This window comes from Haliaeetus albicilla, chromosome 20 (assembly GCF_947461875.1).
Source record: "Haliaeetus albicilla chromosome 20, bHalAlb1.1, whole genome shotgun sequence".
Classification (NCBI taxonomy): domain Eukaryota; kingdom Metazoa; phylum Chordata; class Aves; order Accipitriformes; family Accipitridae; genus Haliaeetus; species Haliaeetus albicilla.
The window spans coordinates 24,391,822-24,415,564 of record NC_091502.1 but is presented as its reverse complement, the minus strand read 5'-3'; the positions used below and the strand labels follow the sequence as shown (position 1 = coordinate 24,415,564).

General features: G+C 41.9%; 2 protein-coding genes across 5 annotated transcripts in view; both read right to left on the bottom strand.

The window, feature by feature from the left end:
* Window positions 1-507: 507 nt before the first annotated feature.
* Window positions 508-11,368, bottom strand: CLNS1A (chloride nucleotide-sensitive channel 1A). Of its 3 annotated transcripts, none has more exons than XM_069808565.1 (7): window positions 11,176-11,368; window positions 9,169-9,305; window positions 6,761-6,871; window positions 5,901-6,011; window positions 5,259-5,432; window positions 3,776-3,860; window positions 508-1,125 (listed from the first exon to the last, which is right to left on the bottom strand). In XM_069808565.1, exons 1-6 carry the CDS (start codon window positions 11,322-11,324, stop codon window positions 3,793-3,795), a joined length of 750 nt encoding a protein of 249 aa, XP_069664666.1. In that variant the 5' UTR covers window positions 11,325-11,368; the 3' UTR covers window positions 508-1,125; window positions 3,776-3,792. The 3 variants fall into 3 exon arrangements, with proteins under 3 accessions (XP_069664666.1, XP_069664665.1, XP_069664667.1); XM_069808564.1 differs by having other exon boundaries at window positions 3,786-3,860; XM_069808566.1 differs by having other exon boundaries at window positions 3,786-3,860; window positions 6,761-6,868.
* Window positions 11,369-15,249: 3,881 nt separating this feature from the next.
* The window catches only part of RSF1 (remodeling and spacing factor 1), a 65,189-nt gene continuing 56,695 nt past the window's right edge, over window positions 15,250-23,743 (bottom strand). For both annotated transcript variants that reach the window (XM_069808558.1, XM_069808557.1), the window contains one exon: window positions 15,250-23,179. In XM_069808558.1, coding sequence (XP_069664659.1) covers window positions 22,605-23,179 — 575 coding nt within the window. In that variant the 3' untranslated portion in view covers window positions 15,250-22,604. The remainder of the gene's footprint in view (window positions 23,180-23,743) is intronic.

The following is a 23,743-nucleotide window of genomic DNA, read 5'->3' as shown; positions in this document are numbered from 1 at the left end:
AACCAAACCATATCCCAACACGCTAAGCAGGGCAGGACCACTCAATACGATTCCAAGAGTGTAGGGCTGGTAAAGAAAAGTTTTCATATAGCAACATAATAATACTGAAAAAAACCCCACAAGTCAACTTCCAAATCAACTGAAAGTGGAAAAAGTTTAGTATCAGACTTTAATCTGAATACTGGGGGGAAAAAACCCTTGAATTTGCTGCCATTGCCCCATGGCAAAAACAACACCACGCAGAGAGATGAAACAGTAAAAGCTCCAGCAGGACTAAGCTCTTGGCAATCTAAAGTTGGGTTCCTAAGTTTGGGATGTGTCAGACTACTTGTATCCTACAGGCACACTCTGCAAGTGTTCTGCCCTTTTATTCTCGCATCTAGGTAAAGGACGAAAATGGCTTCACTGGACTTTGTTACAGAAGAGAGTGCTAAAACTCAAGGGATGTCAGCTCAGAGTTGCCAGCTGCTCGCTGAAGTAAAGGACTGAGAACTGCAACACAGTTGGTTATGAGATACAAAAATCTTAGTTTATTTAACAATGTTGTTAACATTTAATACAAAGACACAAACCAGTTCTCTTTTTCAGGACTTTGCAGACTGTATTCCATCTCCCCTACCACTCAAACTCTGCTCTGAGAGAAATGAGAGGGATAGCACTGAACTGATAAAGCCAGTTACTTGAGGGCATTAAATTTAGCTTTGCTTTTAACCCTTGGCCAACCCTGTTTCCTTTTAGTCGAACTCTGTAACATTTCTATTTCCATTCTACTCCACTGATGCAATGAACAGGTACAAAAATACAGAAAATTCTAGGACAATCTACATTTCTGTTCTACTTACAGTTTTATTTCTGAAGTCCTAGAATTCCTACAAAGGCCCTTTTGAAATGACCCCTGATTAGCCCCATTCAAGTGTTAGATGCAAGAGGTTTTATTGTTTTTTGTTTTGTTTTTTTAAATAACCCCATAGTGGTCACAAATGTCAAACCCTGTTTTAAACATCTATAAAAGCATTTATAGACCTAGATGTCTAAGCTTAGGTCATTAAAAGAAAGGTTAACTCCCGATAGTCACTGCAATGCCTTCAGTTTTACAGCTTATTCTGGAAGTGCCACAAGAGGAATCTGAAAGATAGAAGACACCAAGTTTACGTAATTGGCATTAAAATAAAAGGTTATTAATCTTTACAAAGCAATAGCTATCTGTTATTTGCAGTCACAGAGAACAGCATTTTACTGCAAACCCACTAATTTTCAGAAGGGCTGAGCATCTTTGCCTTTGGCAGCAGCTCTAAACTCAGTTCAGCTAAGGACAGCATGCGCTTACAATCCGCGGTTGTAAGCCTGTGCCCTGCAAGACCCCGCTGCACCACCGCACACAGACACACCAGTTGCTTTGGAACAATTACTGCAGCCTCACAATGCGACAGACAAAACACTGCTTATTACAAGACCAGTGGAAATGTCCCACATCAACTGTCAGCAAGTCTTCCAGGAGCTTCAGCGGTCAACTGTCGCATCTTGTTTGGGTAACGAGCAGTAACATGCAAAATGAGCATCCCACAAGGGCATCGCTTTAGAGGCAGGGCAGCGCGTTGCTCTCTAAAAGATCACCAACAAGATGTTCTTATAGGTCGTTTTTGCGGTTCATAAAGTTAAAAGGGCCAAGCTGCTCCACAGCGTATTAAGAAGATCACAGCTCCCTCTCAGCCCCTATTTTCGGAGTGTAGAACCAAGCTGCCCTCGTGCTCAAACTTGTCAGCAGGGTGATTAGCACAGACCTGCAAGAGCTGTTCTTGTCACTTCGCACCTTCAGTTGTTTATTGCTGCCATATATCCTAGGTTTTTGAACTGACTTAAATTACATCAACGCGCTCAGGCTAGTGGTTACTTTAAAAAGGCCCATCACACCCACAGCTCCCAAACTGCTACCTGGAGTGACGTCATTGCAACGCTTGACTCTGCACATGCAGATCACTTGTTCTGCCCTGACAGGGATCAGCTCCTCAGCTCTGATCAGCGCAAGCAGGACAGAAGGACTCCCTTATCCAGTCACCTCTCGCAGCATTAATCTCCCACAGCCACCTGCTGCACCGTGGAAGGCACGGAGTAAGCAGCAGGAAGAATTCCACTGACCTAAACTACTTCTTACAGGGTGTATTTTGTGCTTTGCTATAAGATCAGTCAACACCGCTTCCACCAGCACTTTCAGGCTCCTCAGAGATCTGCTACCAGCCACTAACTCTCTTTAATCCTGCCCAAGTTTAAACCAGGACAATACGCATTCAAATTCAAGTTTTCAAAAGCACAATTTAATTTTTAAAATTTTTTTTATAAACCATGGACCAAAATCATCTTGGAGATGGAGTCATCAGAGCCAAGCTTTTCATTCACTAACTAACAGGCCCTTCATCTATGACTGAAGAGTTTTCCTTAATTTTAAAATGTGTCCTTTATCAAATAAGATAACTGTCCAGTGGTGGGGCAACCAGTATCTTGACTTTTTTGGGAAGAACTCCTCTGTACTGCAAATTCTTTCCCAGGGTAGGAAGTGTGACTGAAGAAAAGTCTGAGCTCTGACACCGAACAATAAATACTAATTTGGGACTAATGGCAGCAGTTGAAATCAGAAATCTCAGAAAAACAGAATTTCAGAAATTCAGAAACAAAGGAAAATAAGCAACAGAGGAGGAAAGCAGATGCGCATCACCCCTCCGTGACAGCCTTTCTCGGGGACTGCAGCCTCTTTCTCAGGGACGCTGTAATCCCTAACCAGCTACTTCTGACCCATTTCCATCAACTTTTTTCAGCATGCCATCTTCTTATTTGTGGCCCTTTCCTCCCCTGCCCCATTCCTTTTTTCTCCAGCAAGCTTTCGGCTGGCTGTCCCACAACTGTTTTCCCCGGCATTTCAAGTGGGATAGTTCTGCGCTCACTTTAAGGCGAGAGCTGGCAGTCTCACTTCTGAGAAAGGCAGAGAACTGGGACAACACACCACCACTTGTAGCAGCACGTGCAAACTGTGCACTAGCGGGCACTGCTGAAGCAGGGGCGGAATCACAACCCCGCTGTGCCTGTGCATCTCCACAAACACTGTCCCAGAATAAGCTGCTCTTCCTCTCCCACCCAGCGCCAGCAAGGAACTGCTGGCACGTCCTGTAGTGGCATTACAGGAGAAAAGCAGTACAGGTGATGGTAGGCAAGAAGGCACACTGGCACAACCACCTAAGCAGGGTGTTGTCTCCAAGTTGTGCTCTTCTGACAACAACTCCATCCAAATTGCTCGTTAACTTTACCAGGAACTGTTCCTGCTCCGCTTACAGTGAAGGAAGAGATGGACTTGCAGCGCTGTGAAGCATTCTTTCCCCTTGAAAGGCCTGGGAAACCCTGCACACTAAGGGCAAAATAACGAAGACTAAGGACAGTAACTTCCCAGCAATGGCTCCAGCATTCATACATCAGCATCTAAGAGCCTTTAAGATCGGACCATTCTTAAATCTACTAAAGGGCTGACCCGTCTTCCAAACAGGCACATCCATGCAGGTTACCTGCGCAGCATGATGGTTTATGCCAATAGGTAATTTTGGACAGATCACTGAACATCTTTCCATACTTGTGATAACTACAGCTACCTTTTCATTCTCTAAATCACCATCGTCCTGATATCACAAGATACTTCCTGTAGGAGATCTGGGATCATTTCCGTTATACAAATTAGAGATGGAAGGCTGTGCAGGACCAAAAAGTATTGGTGTTGGAAGACAGAAGAACTTACAGCAGCATACCTCCTTCTCAGTGATCGACTTCTGCGTCTTCAAACTGCCCCGCAACTACTGGTGCTATGTCCACCTCCATACCATCTGAAAAATTAACAGCCAACGCTACGTAAGGCTCACAAGCAGATGATGCTGTCACACAAAAGACAGCGAGTGCCCTCTGTTGACAAGAGATGGCCAGAACAGAAAACTCCTTTGCTGAACTTCTGAAAGCAGCCCAAGGAAACTGATCCGCTCACAACTTTGTGGGTTTTGTTCCAGCTCTATCAGTCAGTCACTTAAAGACCTCACCGCTTCCTACAACCTCATCTCACCCTATCTTATTAAAAGACTTAAATAATATAAACTATTTCATTTTTTAAATGATGTTTCGATGTAACAAATGGCATGATTCCTTTCAATAGCTTTAATTCTGCTCTAACAGAAAGAGGCTGGATCCTGTTATGAAACCACTCTCAGTAATCATCAAGTTCAAAAAAGGAACAATCGCTCTATGCTACAATGTCAAAAAATAACAGAATTCTGAAACTGAGCAGCCCTGGGGATATTAGTAATTGTAGCAAACCAAGAAGCAGTACCGTAGCAAATAACATTAGGAAGGCAAATAAAACTGATGAAGATGACTTTGAGACATGTGACATACTTGCTGTTCAATTTATTGTAATTTTCAAAATTTGGGGGTTCAGAAACCTGACAAAATTTTCAAATGAAGGGCACTGCTAAGACCAGAGTATATCACCTAAGGTTATCTTTACATTATATAGATTTATTCAAAGTTGTGGAACAAGGAGAACCTGTAAACAACTGACAAAACAAATAGATTAAAAAAATCATCCATGTGGATAAGAACAGATTGGTTATTATTCTGTTGACTATTCTAGGCAAGCTGATAGTTAGAAAATTCACAACTGCTGCATCATTTTTCATCCTTCAAAAACATCAGTCCATACTAAAACACTGTGAATTATATAAAAAAAAGCAGCAATACTACTAAACTACTTCCCTGTTCTTCTCCCAGGTAATATATTGCTCCAGTGCAGAAAAGGCAAAATTTGAGAGACTGGCTTTTTTCCTGACAAAAAGAAACCCTACTCCTTAAATACACGTTTGAACACTCAGTAGCATTAAGAGACAGCATCCTTCAGAAAAGCAGAAATTTAATTTTTTTTAAATCCTAAATCAACTTCACCCTACCACTATTCCAGGAAATCATACCAGTAAGAATCAAGAATTCTTAACACAGTGGTCCTCATTCTTTAACACAGCAGCCCTCAATCCACGGCAGGCAACACACTGCCCATAGGGCCACAGGCATTTTTATAACCTGTGGTTGTGAACAAAGATAGAACTGCTAGCGACACACACAGTGTAGTGAGGTATGACCCACAGCATGGTATTTCCTCAGTCCTGGTGTTGATGGATTAGCCAGACTGGAAAACCACTGCTTTGATATATTCTTTAGTAAAACAAAGCATTTCTTACCTTCAAACTCCCTTATCGAGTCTTCTGTTCTCACTCCAGCCATGTTGTACTGACTGCTGACAGACTGGGCTAACATGCCTTCTAACCTCTCCAGAGTGGCCTGACCTTCTGCAGTTAAATGCGACAATCCTTCTTCGTAAGTGTAAAAGGTCGGGATGTCACCTTGTTCTAGCTCTGCAAAAACAAGTTTATGTTTATCAGACCTCAGTTTAGGAGCCTACACCAAGCAGGGGTAGAGGAACAGGACAACAGCTAAGCAAGTTATGCTCAGATTAACTGACTGAGATTAAAAGGCTGCTTACATCAGTAACAGAATATACACCATGATGTGAATTGACCACACCGTAGCATGGGCACTGAACTTGTGCTAGCACATCCACTGGGAAGAGGAAAGGCAGGTATTTGTGTCTTGGGTCTTTTGAGAATAAGAACGATGTTTTTGCTGAATTCCAGTGATTTGTGACAGCTAAACTACAGATTTTCTGCAGATTTCTGAGTTTTTATACTGCTCTGTGGCAAAAAGAATGTTTTGGCAAGGCAAGTAATAAACAAGGAACTTCTAAACAGACCAAAACGTTCTTATGACAGATACCAGGTATCCAAGTGCTGGCAGGTATTTCAAAAGAAAAAACTGTTACGAACCGTGGGCCTCAACATCGTACTCCTCCCCTTCATAATCGTTGTCTGAATCTTCATCATCTGGGTCTGGGTGCAGAGCCTGGCACTCACACATCGCTGAAAACATGGCTTCCACTGCACGAACACAAATGAACACAAACCTTTCTCGTTTCTCCACCAATACCCCGCAACAACAGGCAAGAAATCCTGGACCGAGTGATCAGAGAGATTGAGAGTATTCCTTTACCAGAACCACTGCTGAATTCGTATTTGAAAACACTATCCAAGCAGCCAGCAGCCATGCAAAAAACAAATCAGGTTTCCTAGATCCAGCCTGGTGCTTTGTCCTCTTAACAGCACTTTTTCCATTATTTCACTGATGACAGAGGCTTATCTCTGGACAATTCAGTCTGTGGTTACCCACTACAGGATTCCTTGCAGCATCCAATACATAAGATTCTTAAAATTTGGATCTAACTGTAAACTCCATGCTAGACAGGATACACCTGCTTTCCAGCAGTAGTGTCAGGACATTAGCATGTTCCTAATGAAATTGTCACTGACTCAAATACCACTGAATTTGTAGTTAAAAACATGTTTCCCATAATCTTATCTATATACATTTGCAGACAATGTGTATCTCTGTCATGTATTTACACTTAAAAGTCTCTATTTTAAAGCAATGGAGTTTTCCTTGAGAAGCAGTGCTTGAAATATTCCAGCTTCAAGTAAGATAAAACAATTTGCTTTGTTCTTTTCAGCACATAGAAATCAAGTAATTAGAGAAGACACTAAAGGATCACATTGTTTACATCTGTATATCCCAGTGTCTTCCACACATAGCCAGGACTTTAAGCTAAAACACGATTTCCCTCTTCACTTACAAGCTGATTTGTCGCTAGGTACAAATCTGAATTCCGCAATCGGTTCAACATCATCATCGCTGTCTTCCTCCTCCTCCCCTTCAGCCATGGAAGCTTCTTTTGTCTCCTCTTCTTTAGGAAATTGAAAGATTTAAGAGAAACATGTTTGTTTTGTCCAGAAAAAGTCATGTTGGTTTATTCTTTCAGGAACACACATGTAATCAAATCAGAAACTGGACACAACCTGAGAGAGGCACAAACCAACCCACTCCCATCCACATTACAAATATATGAGGTCCTCTCACAGCACCTCAACACCACTTGCAATGCGCACAAAAACTTCTCTGTTTATAATTTTAGGACTTCAGATTTCCGTAACGTTTGCATGATGTATCCATGTACTTCAGGAAAACTGCCTGATTCTTATTAAAAACAGCTGCGGTCAAAAAACCCCCAAACCAGTTCACAATCATTATCATTTACTTGCACAATGCTATATATGTATTTTTTTAAATCACATGAATTTTGCAGGTCCTTAACGCTGCTGTCATGAAATCAACTCACTTCCAGTGTGGCCTCTCATAGAGGACTGTGACATTTACAGAAGATCTCTACTCGATTTTTGACATTCCTAGCCAGCCAGCAAGATGTCAGATGTAGAAGGTACAGCCAGAGCCAGTGACAACTGTGGGCAAAACCATGCTTCCTGACTTCTCTGCACTGCATACATGAATAAGTCAGCAACAAGGTGACGTTTTACTTTCCATAAATACAAAAACCACAAAGATGGCTATGGTTCATCACTTTGTGGCTGGGGACACTGCACTGACAGCCTCAGAAGTGCATAATTATTTTCTACAGAAAAAGAGGAATACAGTTAAGGCTGTTCCACTGAGAGTGGCTTTTATCACATACAAAATTGGCACCACAAAGAATATTAAGAAGCCAAGAAGCTGCCAGCCAGCTGCCCCCAAAAAATGAAGTGTCCAAGGAAGCTACCCAATTCTTTTCCAGCTGACACCCGCAGGCACAGCTTGTTACTGCCGAGTCCAGCTCTTTGTTTTCAATTAAGTCAACCTCTGACTGCCTTTTTCTAAAAAAGGGGCGAGGATAAGGCACATATACACAGGGAGCACAACAAAAACTTTCAGAGGAAGAACAAAATGTACCCTGCCCAACTAAGAATGAAGACTCCTGCAGCCAAAGAGGTGGAGAGGTTTGGGTTTAACACTATTCAGCAGTTAAAATTGCAGGCCAGGGGCAGACATGAAAATTAAACAAATCTACTTGTGTAAAAGTTTTACTGTAGCCAGATTTCATACATTAAACAAAAAAAAAAAAAAAGCCACCAACAAAAAACCTCCACAAAAATCAGTCTATTAAGTATTTATTGATAAGAACTATCACAGAATATCCATATTTTCAAACACCATTATCAGAATGAATTAAAAGCTGGAAACAATATCTTACTTCAGACTAGGCTCAGTTTACTTCAGAATAAACTCAGTTAAAGGAAAATGAGGAAGAAGAACCAAGAGGTGTACGTACATGTCCTCTTATTATTTGTAGTGGTACGACTGTCAGAGAACATTAGTAACACGAAAAAAGGAAATAATGAAGAGTATTAATAGCTTAAAAACGCCTCCGCCTCCTCAGAGTCTTGTCAGTATTTTTAGTATATAGACTATTTAAAGAAAAATTAAATGCCAGATTTTAACCTTTAACTACAAGGACTAGTAGGCATGAAGGGGAAAGGAGACCTGCTCAAGACTAATGCTTGTTACTCTTCAATTGAGATGGCAGTTTATGACACACTGAAAATATTAAGAGTTCTGCCAGAAGAAAAAATTGATACATCAAAAACATAGAAAATCTGCATACAAACAATGAAACGGAAACCTTGTTTTCTCTAGGTCAAAGCAAGAATGGTCAAATGTTGGTTTTGTGGGAAATCTACAAAGATCCATTAAGCCTGGTGACATGAGCTATTGTCTTTTTTTTTTTTTTTTTTTTTTTAAGCAAGCTGTGGGAGAAAACGAATGAAAGCTTGCAGGCAAATGTGAAACAGCAGGAATTCATAAAGCCTGAACATAAATTCAACAAAGCAAAACCAACACCTAAGCTGGAATCACAGGGAGACTGCAGAGGAACTAAATTATTTCAAATTAGTATAATGGAGCAGAGAACCAATTTTCAGTGGCTCCAGCTATGCATAGTCACATGCTGAGCGCAGAACAGTACAGAAGTGACTCTAAACAAGGGCAAAGCTATACTTTCAAAATAACTATCCTTCAGGGTAATGAAAACAAGAATACAAGCTATTACTTGAATGAAGGATATCATTTTTAAAACCAAAATTTACTCTTTTTGAAGAAGAAGTCATGCCACTCAGGACTGCATGGGAACACTAAGCAACACTCCGGGCATACCTTCGAATTTGGCATTCACCATGACGTATAAGTGCTCCCATGGGTAGGCGTTCAGGTCCCTGGAGACGGCATGTAAACTTATGGTGGGATAATCCAAGGAGAAGCCAACTCCGGAGTTTTCCAGCCAAGACAGGCGACTAACAAGGAGGGGATAAAAAAAGAAAAGAAAAAAAAAAAAGAAAAAAAAGAGACAAGTTAGAAACTAACAGAGGAATCTAAGGTACCTGACTCACTCCTGAAGAAAAGCAAACCAACCCCAAAAACGTGAGTAATTCTGGACAAGGCACTTACCCCACTCTCAGGTAATACACAGTCCTGGACCTGCCCTAACAGCACCTTGCAACGCCATTAACTGACGGCTGAGGTAAAAGAAACCTTAAAGAATGTGAAGCTGAGCACCCTAAACACATTTGCACTAAACCCTGAATTTCCCTCCCTACCTCTTAAATTTTATCCTCCCTGTAGATATCTATCATCCCAAAGATAACTAGAGAGGCTCCAGAGTGTGATTTATAACTCAAAGTATTACATGTTCTGTGGTTTTCCAAGATAAAGAGAACACTGAAAGGAAGTCACTATCATAATTTCTGGAGTATTATAGATCTGATGTGGGTATAGCCTGTATGTAGAAAAAACCAGTTCTGTGATCAGCAGAGCTAACAAAGCCAGGTTATGTTTTCCCCCCCTCTCACAACTTATGTGCTGTAACCTCTGCTTTCCCCCATTTTCACTCTCATCCCTAACCACAGGAAGAGACAGCACAGGTTGTCGCCACTGGGCTGCTACCTCCTTCGTATCAGAAAGAGGAGTGTCTTTTGAGCAGACGAGAAATCAAACTCAAGCCGGTTTTGGGTGTTTGTGATCAATGAGGTCACACAGCGAACAGAAATACTGAAGGGCAGAAAGTGAGACCTCCACCACATGCAAAATGTGGCGTTCACAAGTTTTTGAGGGGTACAAAACCAACACAAAGGTCACAGAAGACTCCTCGCCTCGGGAAATCAGGCTGAGAGCAAGAGCTAGCGAAGTGGGAGTGAGGAATGTCTTTCCTAGCCTCGATCAGCCAGTTCTCAATGTTTACAGCTGTTGACGTAGAGTCACTACACGGATCCAAAGCCGCATTGTCCTCCCGGCTGCCCGGTTCTCCCACAGCATGATGCTCCTGCAAACGCTGGCGTTTTCTATTCATTACCAGCAACTGACTCTGGTAAAAGCTCTGCAACGCACTCGAAACACGCTGGGAGGAAGCTGGCAGACTTGTATGCGCCTCACACAAAAATCTATTGAAAGCGAGTTACAAGGAAACTCAACATTATACGTGCTGAGAGGAGATGCTGTGCGAACAGAAGCCCTTGTATCTGCAAACAAACAACTAAACAAAACAGTAAGTGAAATTCCAGAGAGATTCCTCTCCAAGAGGAACGCAACATCACTAACAGGTTCAGGTGGGGCAAAAGCCCCTGGAATAGTATTACCCACTTTATAAACGCTTCGCAGCCTAAAGGTTTTAAAAGACAATTCACTCCTCGGTGCACATTTCAGATGGTGCTTTCGTTCCAACAACACCCTTTGGCTGCAGAAATATATTCTATTTAGGGTACTTTTCCATGGTTAAAGAAAATTAGGTTGCCTTAGTCAACAAGTCTTCTTGAACCGCGCAACGCAGGAAGGATTTCTAGAAAACTACAAAGAGCTCTGGTAACACCTTCCAGAATAACCAAACTAATTTCTGAAAGGACATAGAGTGCCCACGCGATTAACACGACACGAGAGACTTCCCAGAACCGCAGTCCTTAGTAACAGCAGAAAAACCAACAGCCGCGTCCACTCCCCCCTGCCAACCGTGTTTTTAATGAGCCAGCCAGCCGGAATCCCTGGCCGGGGCTGTTCCCTCTTGCCTTGTTTAAAACACGCGTGAATAGCGGGGACATCCCGCACCCCCCCTCAGGGCAGCCCCCCGCACTCCGAGGCCTACGGGGCTCCCGAAACTGCAACACCCCCACACACCTCTCGGCGATGTAGAGCGTACCGGCGCCCAAGGTTCGCCCCGCCAGCACCGCCTCCGTGTCCGGCTGCTGGTGGCGAACGCCCTCGGCCGGCGGCGGGAACCGCTTGAGGAAACTCATGGCGACGCCGCCGCCTCCCTCCTCCACCATCTCTTCCTCCTCCGCCGCCGCGGCCGCCGGAAGCGGAAGCGCGCCCCTACAAGCCACCAGAAGCGGATCTTCTCGCCTTGCCGGACCTCTCTAGGCACGTCTCGATGGTGCGGGCGGGCGTCCCCGCGCCGCCGCCATCTTGGAGCCGTTCCCGCCTTTGGGGCGGCTGAGAGGAACGGGAGGGCGAACGGGCCTGTGAGGCACCAGAAGGCTCCGGCGAAGGTTGTCGTTCTCCCTGAAGTAATTTCCCCCTCGTCATCGACCCGCAGGGCAGGGGACGGTGTTTCAGCCCGAAAGGTTTCCGTGCTCCTGAGGGCGAGTTGCGGTGTACCTCCAGAGCGATGCCGTCTGTGTTGCAGGAGCGTCTGTCTCTGGCAGTTTTTGAGTAAAATTTTCATTGTCTGGAAAAGAGAAAGCAAAGAGAAACGCTGAGGTAATAGCTGATGGTACCGCCCGATGACAGCGGATGAGCAACGTACGTTATTTTGGCCTGTAAATCTCTGTTGGACAGGTGACAAAGGCTAAAACAAACGAGGCAGCTTTCTGGTGACCATTATCAGATGCTGGAAAGGGAATTTTAGATGGATGTCCAGCACCCAGTGCCTGATAGATACACATGGAGAAGAAAAAGACAGTCACAAGTACCTGAATTGCTTAAAGGATATCCAGTTGGTTTCTCTCAGCAGTGATGAACTTGGCATCAGGAGCACGATGCTACTACAGCATGTACCTGGTGAACTGCCATCAGGGAGCTGGGGATAGTTTTGTGACAGCGGATTGCAGTAACAGGAAGGCTGCCGTCCCTTCACGAACACTGGCCCTGCATCTTCCCCTGGATTTACACCACTTCTGCAGCAAGTTTCTCTTATGACACATGCTACGGCAGTAAGAAAGAGGGATTGCACCAGAACAGGGCGAGTAAATAAATGGTAACATTCAGTCTGCACCAGTAAAACATATCTCTGTCAGGGGATGCTCCTGGTAACTCCATCAGCGAGGCAGCATCACTGCAAACATCTCTTCTCCCTGACTTCTCAGGCTGGCAAATGCTCCTGCTGTAGCAACATACTCACCAAGAGCTCATGCAGTGGTTACCTTGTCATGGTTTTTAATCTTCTGTCCTGGTTTAACCCCAGCCAGCAACTAAGCACCATGCAGCTGCTCACTCACTTACCCCCACCCCGTGGGATGGGGAAGAGAATCAGAAGGAAAAAGGTAAAACTCGTGGGTTAAGATATGAACAGTTTAATAGAACAGAAAGGAAGAAACTAATAATAATAACAATAATAAAATGACAATAAAAGGACTGGAATATACAGAACAAGTGATGCACAATGCAATTGCTCACCACTCACTGACCGATGCCCAGTTAGTTCCCAAGCAGGGACACCCCCACACACACCAACTCCCCCCAGTTTATATACTGGACATGATGTCACATGGTATGGAATATCCCTTTGGCCAGTTTGGGTCAGCTGTCCTGGCTGTGTCCCCTCCCAACTTCTTGTGCCCCTCCAGCCTTCTTGCTGGCTGGGCATCAGAAGCTGAAAAATCCTTGACTTAGTGTAAACCTTACTTAGCAACAACTGAAAAAATCAGTGTGTTTTCAACATTCTTCTCATACTGAACCCAAAACATAACACTATACCAGCTACTAGAAAGAAAATTAACTCTAACCCAGCCGAAACCAGGGCATCTTCCCTTTCATCAATTTGAATTTACATTTAAGGAGTCATTTACCTACCTATGTGCAAACCCAGGTTCTCACAAACACAAACCAATTATTAACAGAATTAGGTCTCCATCTTTCCCTTCTCCAGACTTTCCTAGTTATGGTCTTGGATAGCAAAAAGCCAAAGCAGCACATTCTGGAAAAAGAAATGTGTGAAGAAACAGGGGGAACAAGAACATAACATGGTTCTTTTAAGCTGAGCTTTCTAAAATGTTTTGCAAAGCTCCTCAGCCACATCTATCCATTTTGGATTCTAATTATGCAAATATTATTCATACAAATAACCACCTTGACCAAAATCAAAGCAACTTTCACAATGAGGTAATATTTAAAGACTGCTAGAACAGCTTGAAAAAATCTACAGAGGCAACAGGAGGTGAGGAAAAGGAAGTTTCTCGATCGTCTTCAAGTTTGCCACGCCAAGACAAGTGCTTATCTGGAAACAAAATTCTACGATTCATCCATGAATACAGATCAGCCAGCAGCAGTTGGTGGGAAGAGATGCAAATATTTGGAAAGACGCACTCACCACAATTAGCAGGTATAGATCAATATTCCTGCTCATGTCCACCCCCTGTTACCTAACATGGCTGTCCATCTCAGCCATGGAGAGCCCTCACCACCTCTGTAGGTAGCTGGAAATCACACGACAACTCCTTTAGATTGTTTTAAATTAAAATTTCTGAGTGATTGAAGTTGAATTAAGCCACTGCAGTGGAGCAACACAGAGTTCTTTTCTCCTCCTGCACACAAATGTGACTCTTTCTTGTGTCACATACCACTCTTCCAAAAGAAGACAGGGAAGAAAGATGGTTTAAGCCCAGGGTGGGAAGTTGGTTTTGAGGCCGAGGTGTTGGGGAGGAGGAGAAATCCACATCTTCCTCGTTTACAAGCTCCACACACTTGGTACCCCCGTACTGAGTGTTGCATCTAACAGAACTTCAGAGTGGACAGGCAGACATTTCCTGTAAGTTCACAAACCAAACAGAATAGCACTATTTGAAAGCTCTTTTCCCTCAGCTGTAAGAGCTTTAAAAAGTGAATTAGGATCCACCCGCATGCCAGTGCCTGAACCCTGGATGTCCCGGAGTGATTTAAGTCAACCAGGGCTGTGTTCAGAGGCAAGGGAGAGCAGCAGGTACCTTCACAGGGTTAAGAGTCATCATGGGACAGAAGGTAGGACTTGCCACCCAAGGGCACTTGCTTCCTCTCTGCTGACTACACAGCACTGCCTGCTGTAAGTGGCCAGTTAAAACACTCAGAATCTGTCAAAAATGCATATGTAAAATTTTGGCATTGCATTTGGAGCAAGAGGATGAATTTCACAGCAATTTCTATTCACTACAGGAACACGCAGTAGCTTGACTAACCACAGACACATTCAAAGAAAAAAAGATTGACAGCCTTCAGTGATTCACACAGAGAGAAGCTACCCTTTTCTTTGATTCACTTCTCTCCCTGACTTTTTCCTGTTAAAAGTCCTAAAACATCATCGATGTCCCTTGCCATAGCCACATCTCAGAACATCTACATTGTCAGTGCTTCTCTGCAAGCTTCCATCTAGCGGTTCTACACATCTCAGCCTGAACAGATGAACCTAGCTCCTCTCTGATCAGCACCACACGGAAACCTCACGGATGTATGCTGGAACAGCCTAGCTGGGTACAGTGCCGGCTGCAAGTATGACTCTTGCAAACAAATACTGATAACAACCAGGCAGATTTTCTCCCTAGCTGTGAGAATTCACCACTAATTTAGCCATTACACAACTCCAACGGCTGACGAAATGGGTGTTGTAGCATCAGGCAAGCACTGGACCCTGTTCAAGCTACTGGTTTTTGTCAAGTGACTGCAACACCACTATGAATTTGGATATAGAAATTATATATAAGATGGAACAGAGACAGAAAATCATCAGAACTGCAAAAATAAATCCATCAGGTCTTCCCCACTGTCAGCCAGAGCTGGTCAAAGAAAGAAAGAAAAACTCTTGTCAATTGAGCTGCCATAACAAAATTCACAGAAAACACGAGTTCTCTATTCCCGTTGCAGGCAGTGGCACCGTCACGGGCTGGAACGATATGCAGCAGCTGTTACTCGGTGCTTATTTTAAAAGTAAAAAAGAAATGTATGTGCACATGTGATGACCATTAAAAAGCACTTGTTTCTTCAATACACATTATACTTTGTACGTAAGTTATTTCAATTTTTTTTATTATGACAATTTACATGTCATATTTATATGAAAGAAATGACAGTAGATATTATAACAAAAACATTATGAAAGAAAAGTTACACAATTAGGCCTACAAGCTATAAAATGGCTTCAGGCCCAGCTTATACACAAAGAGTTCTGACCAGACTGTAGTGAGAGACAACGCTGAACAATTCATTAACAAAAATATTGGCACCAGCCTTAACATTTTTTTTTTTACTTCATTTACAAGGAATACAGTATTTAAACAGTTGTGTACTGCAAATCTAAAAACATTAGCTGTTAATAAACTGCAGTTAACCCTTTGAGCACTGAGGCCACCATGACTTCCATTTTAAAAAGTTTTAATGCATCATGTTTTACATGCATGTGGTATTACTGGGGGGGGGGGGAAGACAGTGAAAGCACCACCCGATTTATGTGCAACAAGAACAACACTTCCAGTTTTTTCAACCTATCTCCCCCCCGCTCCACACACACACAGTGTGTGTCCCCTCAGTCCTTTCCCTTTGACACCGTAGCAAGTCATGATTGAAGAGAGACTGAAAAATCAAGGTTCAGGACTCCAGAAACACAAGGGTTAAACTCTACATAAAGAGCTCAGCTTGTGGAACTTTACCATGTTAACTCTTTAGAGAAAGAAAACAAAAATTAGGCCAACTGTGAATGAGATCATTTTTAAGGAACTCAAGGTTTCTTTGCAAACATATAAACAGCACACAGGAGTAAGACAAAACTGTATTTCATGTAAGTATATCTTAAATTTTAAGAGACCTATCTGGCAGGTTTGATCTAATTCTCACAGAATATTGGAGGATAACCATTCTGCTAGCAAGTAACCTGTTCTGTGTTACCTGGGACACTGAATTTACCCGATGTTTGTCTAACGTACAGGACCTGTGCCTAAGCGAGAACCGTCATGCACACCGAGAACGGTGATGCTACACTTTTGAATGGGTCACGTACCATCTCCTGGCTGCTGCAGGAGGGCTGTGAAACACAGGTAGGAACTAGCGACCGCACTGGCATCAACAACAAATCATTTTAATGCTAGTTAGGGGGAGGAGTACCATTTTAATGAATAGAGTATAGGAATAAGATACTGTACAAGATTTTAGAGTCCATATAACGAGTATGAAATGGAAAACTAAACAAGGCTTATAGCTTTATGATTTGATTTCCTTTTCTACCACTAACTGGAGTAGCAGATTAGTATCTATTAAGGACTTTTAACTGCTCTAACTAACAAATGGTGCACTGGTAACTAGGCCTATTACATGTTTTAGTAGAAGGACTTTATCCCCATAGAATCATTTAAGTCAAGTTCTGACAGACTAATCTAAGTTTAGTTGTGTGGGACACAGGAACAAACAACAAAGCAAACTGTGCGGACTCTGACTGACGTCCCCAGAGGCAAACATTGTCATAATACTCCACGGACTGATCCTAATTTTCTCCACATCCACATTGTGCTGATGGAACATCACCGATTCCCTCAAGGAAGGAGACCTCAAGTAACTTTTCCTGTTACTTTGAAGGTCAGAATGAGACAAGGAGGGTATCGGGATGATTCTCCTAAATGGAGACCTTCCATTGGGAATACAGTCTTTAAAGGGCAATTCAGAAGTAGTTCTTAGGCCTGTCCAAGACTTGTCTTGCAAATGGCATGGGTTTGCATACACATTTTTCCATTCTGCTTCCCTCCATCCATTCCCCATCTCCTGCTGTTATTTGAACAAGCATTCAAACAGCAGGAGAAAGCAACTCTGTCTGCACCTGGGGAACCAGTGAGACTGACTATACACAAAGTGCTGCAAAGTGCACAAAGTAAACCAACTGAACGAACAGAGCGACTCTTATCGTTCAGTTCTCGTTAGTAACCTTTGGGGTTATATGTAGCAATAGTAGATATATTCGCAGACAAGTGCCTTCATTAAGCACGTGTCCCCTCTAACTGCTATATTGTCCCCACTCCTGCTCCTCAGCTCAGGTGCGGGGTGCCAGCATTTACAAAATGATAGTCAAAAACCCAAGTTGTAGGACTTCCTTTTAATTGCAGTTAAATCTGGAGCCTTTACACCACATATTCAATTATAAAAACTTCTTATCTACTTTAGAGTGTTCTATTCTTTCCCCCAGAAGCTGTACACAATTTTTTTTTAGGTGTCATACTAAGCAATATACATCTTTTGCAATATACAAAATAAGTTAAATTACTCTGAAGCATTGGGACAATCAATTCCCAAGCACATGTTTTTGCTGTTTGGAACTATCGCAGTTAGTTATACCTAATCTAAAATAAGAGCTTGTAAGTGATGCGTGTTTTCAGACGTGATTAATAATCTCCGATACCCCAACTGCTGGGTGTCCAGCTTCAGAAATAATTTTCAGTTGATAAATACTTCTGAAGCCAGAGCTCTCCGCTAGGTCTCAGATTGGGTACTCAACTGTAAAGTACCAAAAATTAGTCATATAAAATTTTTCTTATATCAGTATATACTGAAAAAAAAAAGGATCATTTCTGTTGGATTTTTTATTTTCTGCCTTCCAACATTTTAAGCAAGATATAGTCCCTACCCCAACTGTTAGGGAAGGGGAGGAAGAAGAGACTATCAGGAAATGTGGGCTCGATCCTGCAAATCCTTGCTTCAGACAATATCCTAAATGCTTCTTTAGAAGTTTTAAACACTTCAGGAATTCCAGAATTGCGCTCCTTCACGTGAATTGCTGGAGTTTCCCCCATAGTATTCAACACAAATTTTTTCAGAATTTGTGGTTGAAGATATTTGATCTTTTTTATATATATATCTATATATTTAAGGATTTTGTATACCCAGTGAATCGGAAGCATACATCAAATGTAAATACGTATCTAGGGTGCGCGCTGCACATTATATCCGTATTACAAGCCTGTGAATAGTAGTCGCTGCACATGTACCAAAACCAATTTTCAAGGCCTATATATTGCCATTTTGAACTAGATGATACAAATCTCTTCGTCAGACCAGTTCTGGGGGCTGGCATTACTGCCATAATTTATTTTAATTACTGTGTACAAAGTGAATTTAAAAAAGTAGGTGCCATAAAAATTCCTCATTTACTTTTCATAAGAGAAGTTTGTGAAAATATGTAATTTGAAACAATTATTTGAAAGTTTAGACCAGGCCTTCCTACTGAAGAACATTGCAAACCAAGTCGTAAGCACCTAAAAACAGGTATAAAATGGACACCCTGACAGTGAACTATTAAAATTATTGAACAGTTGCAGGATCTGGATACCAATGTAGTTCAAATGATAGATGTGAAGACAAATCAGAACAAGTGTACCACTGCCATACAATTTTTCTTTTGTGAACATACATTTTTTCCTCCTTGAGGTTCTTTGAGTAAGGTCTCTCGCCAAGAGTTCAGACAGCAATTAGAAAACAGAAGTGAACAGAATACAAGTCCAACTAAGTCATTAGCTCCCACTCTATGAAAAGTGACTAAGACACTTTAATGCAAAGAAATCTTGAAGGTGACATACTTCATAAATGAGCAATTTAGAAAAAAGCATCTCTGTTTCTCTCAAGTGCTATTAGAGCAATTTTTCATTTAAAAAAATCAAGAAGATGCAGTAATTTTATAATGTAATTCAAGATGTACGAAGTCAAACTATCAGAGAGTTGATTGTTCAGCACTGATCTTCCTACAAGATTTCAACACTAAGGTTTTTTTGGTAGTTTGGTGATGTCATTTTCCATTTTAAAATCAAGAATATGCTCAGGTTTAGAAGACTCAATAACTAGAAGACAGCAACTGCAGTGAAACTGAGTTCTTAATTCAACTACCCTTCTGGTTAGATTAACGCACCACATTCATTAATTACAGAGCAGACCTACTGTGTACTTTGTGTCGCTGACAGTCACACGAGCTGCATGCAAGAAAACAAACAGCCATCATTTATCTTGGTGACACAAAAAAAGTCCATTCCTCCACTCAATTTATAGGTTCTTCCCCTCACCGATGCTACTTAAAACTCCACATAGAAGTCAATTCACTTTCTTCCCAATCAGTTACACTCTGAAGAGTTTGCAGTTAAAAAAGACAAGGCTTTTGGTGACAACCTGTGTGGAATAAACAAGAGTTTGTTGAATAAAGGCTTTGTATGTTCAGCCAATAGCTGCTTGCTCTTGTACTTTTAAATCCATTACATGAAAAAAATCCCTGGCCAGTTTTCACTGCTTCTTATATGGTTTGAGCTTTCTGTTAGTCCAAAGCCACACCTGAAGATCACTATTCAAAGACATTTAACTTCTGATTTACGATGAGTACAGAAGACCACAAGACTGTAAGGACACCAGGAGGACATTTCCACTCTGGAATCACATATACATACTATAACAGCATGAACCCTCTGCAGCAGTCAGCTAGCCTCATGTCAGAAAATATCATCTTTCAAAACAGGAGACTGTACATTTTCCACCAAGCAGGATGCCTTCGAAATGAGAGAAATATGAGTTTGAAAATGTTAAGACTTTCTAGGGCATTTTTTGCAGTTTTTACTTGCACAACATTCCCACTGGTCTAAGGGGGAACTCTGGATCCTGGGGGATGAAGCTGTCTCAGGTACCAAAGGTGACCTCTTAGTAGTCAGACAAGTTGTTCTTGAAAAGTGACCTATAGAAAGTAAAACTTGGTAATAACTCGTCATTCTGCATTTTTAAAATGCGACACTCCTGATGTAAGCTTCAATGCTCCAATTCTGCTTCCTAGTCTTTCCTGCTTTTACATCACTCCCTAATTCGGTACTGTTTTCTCCTGGTTGGTATATTCAGTATTGTAACTCTTTTGTATTTTCCTACATTTACAATTACTTCCCCACTAAGTATTTAACATTTGGGGCTGACTGCAAGCAAAAGTGTTTGCTGCAGCACTGATCTGATACTAAAAGGCTCCATCAGGCAGCAAAAAGGATTATGGCACCGCCAAAACAAATGAGAAACCATTGGTTGCACAGTGTTGCTGCACATGAATTGGACAGTTTGCACTGCAAGTATGAAAAATGCTCAGCAATTATTAACATTGAAAAGTGGAAGCCATATGTTCTTGCTTGTTTTAAAACACAAGTATATTAGAAATGTAGAAGCACTACATTTATTCATCACCTAAACAAAGAAAAACACTAGAGTAGCTTAAAATGCTACATATGCTTTTAAGAACATTCTAAACTTCTGTGGCTTTTCACTACTCTGTTTTAATGCCTGCTCATGGAAACTGTTAATAGTTAACATCAGTAAGGTGGAAAAATATTTAACCTTTAATGGAATTATGTTCTCATGTAGAAAGAGTGATTTCTCATTTTTTTAAATCACAAGCTTGCTTAGCACAGCAGATAATGAGCAAGTTCCATCTTTCTGTGTCTCTGCTGATTCTAGTTTTATAGCAGGGTATGTGCTCTGCTAGAACCCAAATGAGTAAGAGTGATGGAGTGGTTCCGATAGAACTTGTGGAGAAAGAGGTGGGGAAACAAAAACAAGACTTTCAAGGCCAGAAGGTAGGTGATTTTTGGATCTAGGTTTTCTAGAGAGGTATTTAGTAAAGGCCTAATGCCGGTTTTATTACAAGAAAACAGAAGTGCTTAATGACTGACTAGTAAATACAATAAAATGGAAGGGAATCAGGTGGGGCAGGAAAGGAGAACTCACTCCTCGGTGGCAGCAGCAGTTTTGGTGCATCCATTGCCGGCAATGGACATAAACACCAGTCAAAAATCCAAATCTCAGAGCAAAAGGATTAATAGATGTGACCTTTTTGGATTTCAATGTTTGGCAGATCTGTTTGAGCTGTCTGTGTGCTACAACATGTACAAATGCTACAGCCTGCATCTTAATTCAGAGTAAAGAGAAAACTGAATGCTACCCAAAGCAAATTTCAGCTCTGCTCTTTATGTGCCCCGTGTTGTGGTTTTTTCTTTTCTTCTGTTGTCTTTTTTTTTTTTTTTCTTCCCTTGAATAAAAGCACATATCACTTCATGCCCACTCAAAAGTTGATGAGATGTCTTGGAGTCAAGCGTTTTCTCTCAGAAATACTGCCTTCTTGAAATCAGTTGGTCACATGACAATTATTAAAATGTATTTTAAGAAAATTCTAATGGCCAAAGGCCAACACTACATTCAAAACCTGCTAATACATCCAGGCAGATAAGTAAAATCAAAACAAAAACACACACAAACCCCAAACAGAAAACCTCCAAAAGGAAAACTGTTCCATTTGTTTACTTCAATTTGAAGTAGATATTAAGGACATGAATGGACCAGTCACGGTTTATTTGAAAATCCCTCAATCCTCTGATGCACTGTCATTCTGTGGTCAATGCCGTTTGTACAAACGTATTTCATTCAGAGTACTCCAACAGATGGTGAAACTCGAGTGGCCGGGCAGCTACCGCAGGGTTCTTTTGTCTGTACAAGTCTGCAGCACGTCAAGATGCCATCCAACTTACAGACTAACTTCACATCCATACGTCCTCCCACTAGACACTGTGCATCGAAGACCATCTGATGAACTATGTATGAGATAGCTTTATAAATTCATGGCTAGCGTATTTCGACTGTCAAAAACTTCATTACAGTACACTTTACTGTACAAACACTTTAAAGGATGTTTATTAGGAAAGTCTGCAAGTCATAATGGATAGTAGAGTTCTTGCTTATGGTACCTTATTGGCCTCTAATAACTCTGTCTGCCTCCAGTATCAAAATCAAACTGCTTCCATGAAGGTGATTACTAAAATGAGCTATGGTATGTTAACCTACAACTCACAAAATGCGACAGTACAGACATTAATTTTTTTTAACTGTCTGTTAAGTTGTAATCTAAGTTGTGAACATTTAAATATAATATATATCTCATATGAAAAAGCTAAAGCACAAGTGCTTCTGCACCCCCCCACCCCCACCCCTTGAGCCAAACCCACCCCAGTTCCGGTTTGGGCCCTGACCGATTTGGAATGCTTTCTTAGGCCACCCATTTCCACAAATTTGTATGCACTCAGGAAATATAAAGTCAAAAATATACAAATCTCTTGTTGTTATAAGGTTTTTGTGAGTGAAATTACCCAGGACCATGGACTTGGAAGGAGAAGGGGGGTTAAGAGAGGGAATTTACAGCAATTCTCATCTTCAAAGTTCAAAACTGGTCACTTCACAGAAAGACTGCAGGACTGGTGAAATTCTTGCTTCTAAAAAGTGATACTGTAGTGGAGAATTTTCTAGGAAAAATAAAACAGCTTTTAATAACTGGCCCGCTGGTATGAGCTACCGTGGAATAAATTAGCACAAAAATGGAAGTCTTATAACTGTTCACTGTTACAGACGTAATCAACAAGGTCAGTCACTCTCAAAAGTTCATCTTCATCTTCCTCCGGCCCTACTGCTTCCTGCCCGCTCCCTGTCCCGTTGGGCGCCAGGCTGGCGCTGGCTGTGCTGTCCTTGGAGGCCTGGGTCTTCTCGCTTGGCTTGCCAATCAAGTTCTCAATGGTTTTACCTGGGCTCTGTCCGTTGGTGGAAGGCAAGTCCACCAGACTGTAGTCCAAAGGGCTCTCTACTTTCCCTACGTTATCAAAGTCATCTTCATCATCGCTTTCTATCCGGTAGCAGTGCTTCTTGGTGTTGTCTTGAGGAGCTTGTGGTGCTGGCAGCTTATTTGCAGGAGTGGGATTTTCTGCATCATCATTAGCATTTTCGCAGTTATCTTCATCGTCTGTTTCGATTCGATTCAGCCGTTTGCGGACAGGCCTCCCTTCCTCTTCCTCATCCTCTCCTTCTTCCTCAGAGTAGTCGTCTGTACTTCGCCGACGTTTTCGAATCAGTCGCTTTGACTCCTTTGTGGACTCATCATCTTCAGAGTTCTTAGATGTGTAGCTCTCTGGAATAAGCAGCAGACTTAAAGCCATTAGCAAATCTGAGTGCAACCAAAACAATTACACTTTTTTATTTTTCATATTTCACACATTAAAAAGCCATCTCTCTCTCTCACCACACGCATTTCTGTCTCCTTCCCCAGGTTTCCCAACCACGTCAAAACGCTTGCATTCTTTTTCCTTTTTCAATAAACTGCTCAAGTAGCAAAGACCAACAATTTGTTGATATGCTGTTTCCAATCTGAGGAGTACCAGAAGCTTTGTAGGCAGGTGTATCCCCCCCTAAAAGTGGTAAATGCATGCCGGGAATAACACAGAACTGTAGCCCTAGTCTCACAGCACCTGCTTTAGACCCTTCCAGAAACTGAGAGCCCAAATAATGGCTGCACTATCATAAAAAGATACATATATATGTATACACACACACAAAACTGTATTGTACCCCCGCCACCCCCAAATTTATATACAACTTCTTCCAAAGCATATGAACACTGCCTAAGTGTCACCTGAAGTTTGCTGCCCTTTAACGGGAGGCCTTTTTTTTTTTGGCAAACTGGAATATTGCCTAC

Excerpts from the sequence above, each read along its gene's own strand:
- CLNS1A (XM_069808565.1), bottom strand. The coding sequence starts at position 11,324 with ATGGTGGAGGAGGGAGGCGGCGGCGTCGCCATGAGTTTCCTCAAGCGG. Across the intron at positions 6,872-9,168 it reads GGTGAATGCCAAATTCGAAG|AAGAGGAGACAAAAGAAGCT; the intron begins GTATGCCCGGAG and ends AATTTCCTAAAG. Across the intron at positions 5,433-5,900 it reads GTACGATGTTGAGGCCCACG|AGCTAGAACAAGGTGACATC; the intron begins GTTCGTAACAGT and ends TTGTTTTTGCAG.